Source organism: Montipora capricornis, chromosome 8 (genome assembly GCF_036669925.1).
Source record: "Montipora capricornis isolate CH-2021 chromosome 8, ASM3666992v2, whole genome shotgun sequence".
Taxonomy (NCBI): Eukaryota; Metazoa; Cnidaria; class Anthozoa; order Scleractinia; family Acroporidae; genus Montipora; species Montipora capricornis.
Genome location: NC_090890.1, coordinates 21,856,443 through 21,858,309, shown reverse-complemented (window position 1 = coordinate 21,858,309; position 1,867 = coordinate 21,856,443). Strand labels below are relative to the sequence as shown.

Here is a 1,867-nt window from a genome sequence, read left to right as displayed (position 1 = left end):
ATTCTTATTTAATTCTTTTCTTTGTTGTAGAAAAATGTCAGAGACAGAAGTGATTCAATATGAAAAGAAAACTCCCGAGGATGCAAGAAAACGCCCCGAGCAACAAATCGTGTGGTCAAACGTTGCTTATATGGGGATGTTGCATCTTATGGCGTTATATGCGATTTATCTACTGCCTTCGGCAAAGCCGCGAACCTGGATCTGGACCTGGCTTTGCTACTTTTTCGGAGGTCTTGGAGTCACTTGTGGAGCCCACAGACTCTGGTCTCACCGGTCGTACAAAGCCACGTGGCCTTTCAGATTGTTATTAATGCTATTCAATTCCATGGCAGCACAAAATACCATCTTTGAATGGGCGAGGGATCACCGCATTCATCACAAGTATTCTGAAACCAATGCAGACCCGCACAATGCTAAGAGAGGATTCTTCTTTTCACATGTTGGTTGGTTATTGATGAAAAAACACCCCGATGTCATAACGAAAGGAAAGCAATCTGATCTGAGCGATTTGTACCAGGACAAAATCGTCATGTTCCAGAAAAGGTAATCATTGATCAGAATTTTTACGTGGTATGCCTGAGACTAGCCGCTTGCTTTTTATCGGTGAAAAAGTAAAAAAAGCAAATGGACTCACACTAACACCAACCCGGTGTGTCACGTAAAACACCCGCCTGGTATGTTAGCTACGCCATGCTGATGAGGCCCAGCAAGGCCTAAACAGCTGTACATTGCTGCTAATTGACCGGGTGAAATGGTTGTGCGCATGCGTGATGCGTTGGCCACACCGGGTTGGTGTGAGCGTGTGTCACCTTGCTTTTTTTGCCCTTTTTATCGTCCCAAATGTTCACCTTTTTTTCCATTGTTTTCTGATTGGCAAGGCCTCTTTTGCTCTTATTACCGTTATTATTGACAGCCTCTTTTAAGGTGCTTGCAGAGTCGCTCTTTAATTAGTCCACTCGCTGATGTAACAACAGAGGAATGATATATAGATAGCCAACTAAACTGTAAACTCAGCAAAGGAAGTCAAATGGGCTAGATCTTGAAAAAAAAAACACGAGTAGTTCGGGGAGGACTGGAAAGGTATGAAGTTTTGTTTGATGAACAATATTTCGGCTGAGCAAGGTATATCTTCCGATATCATTCACCTTCATGCCATGTAAAATTTATGTGATCTGTATTACCAATGACACAGATTTTGTTAATTCCAGATACTACAATCTTCTCAGCAACTTTTTCAATGTGGTATTTCCGGTATTCGTTCCGTGGTACTTTTGGGACGAGAACCTGTTCAACGCATTCATAATTTGTTTCGCATTCCGCTATGTTATTACCCTCAATGGTACCTGGACCATAAATAGCTTGTCTCATCTTTGGGGGTACAAGCCTTATGACAAGACCATAAATCCGACACAGAACTTTATTGTTGTCTTGGCAGCAGGTGGTGAAGGATACCACAACTTCCATCACACCTTTCCACAAGACTATGCAAATAGTGAATTGGGTCTGCGAATAAACGCGTCCAAGTGGTTCATTGAATTAGCCGCAGCGCTCGGACTAGCATATGACTTAAAAACTGTATCCAAGGAGGTGATATTAAAGCGGAGAATGCGCACTGGAGACTTGCAACACTTAGCTAAGAAACAATGAGAGGGTTATCTATGACATATGAGATATGCAATCACACTGATTCTCAGGAAAACAAATTTTGTTTCGTGCTGTAAAAATGAGCAAAATGCCGGGCAGAGAAAGTGGGGCCTAGTAGTTTTAGCGTTTACCTTGAGATCTGGACACCCCGGGTTCACTTGTGTAGTTTGTTAGAATAACCAATCGTAGTCGAGGGAGCAAGTAAAATAAATGCTTTTCTAAA

The 1,867-nt window shown here is 42.2% G+C and overlaps 1 protein-coding gene across 2 annotated transcripts in view; it reads left to right on the top strand.

Moving 5' to 3' along the window:
• The window catches only part of LOC138059320 (acyl-CoA desaturase-like), a 25,269-nt gene extending 23,402 nt beyond the window's left edge, over nt 1–1,867 (top strand). For both annotated transcript variants that reach the window (XM_068904887.1, XM_068904886.1), the window contains exons 2-3: nt 31–543; nt 1,209–1,867. In XM_068904887.1, the coding sequence (XP_068760988.1) occupies nt 35–543; nt 1,209–1,647 (948 nt within the window). In that variant the 5' untranslated portion in view covers nt 31–34 and the 3' untranslated portion in view covers nt 1,648–1,867. The remainder of the gene's footprint in view (nt 1–30; nt 544–1,208) is intronic.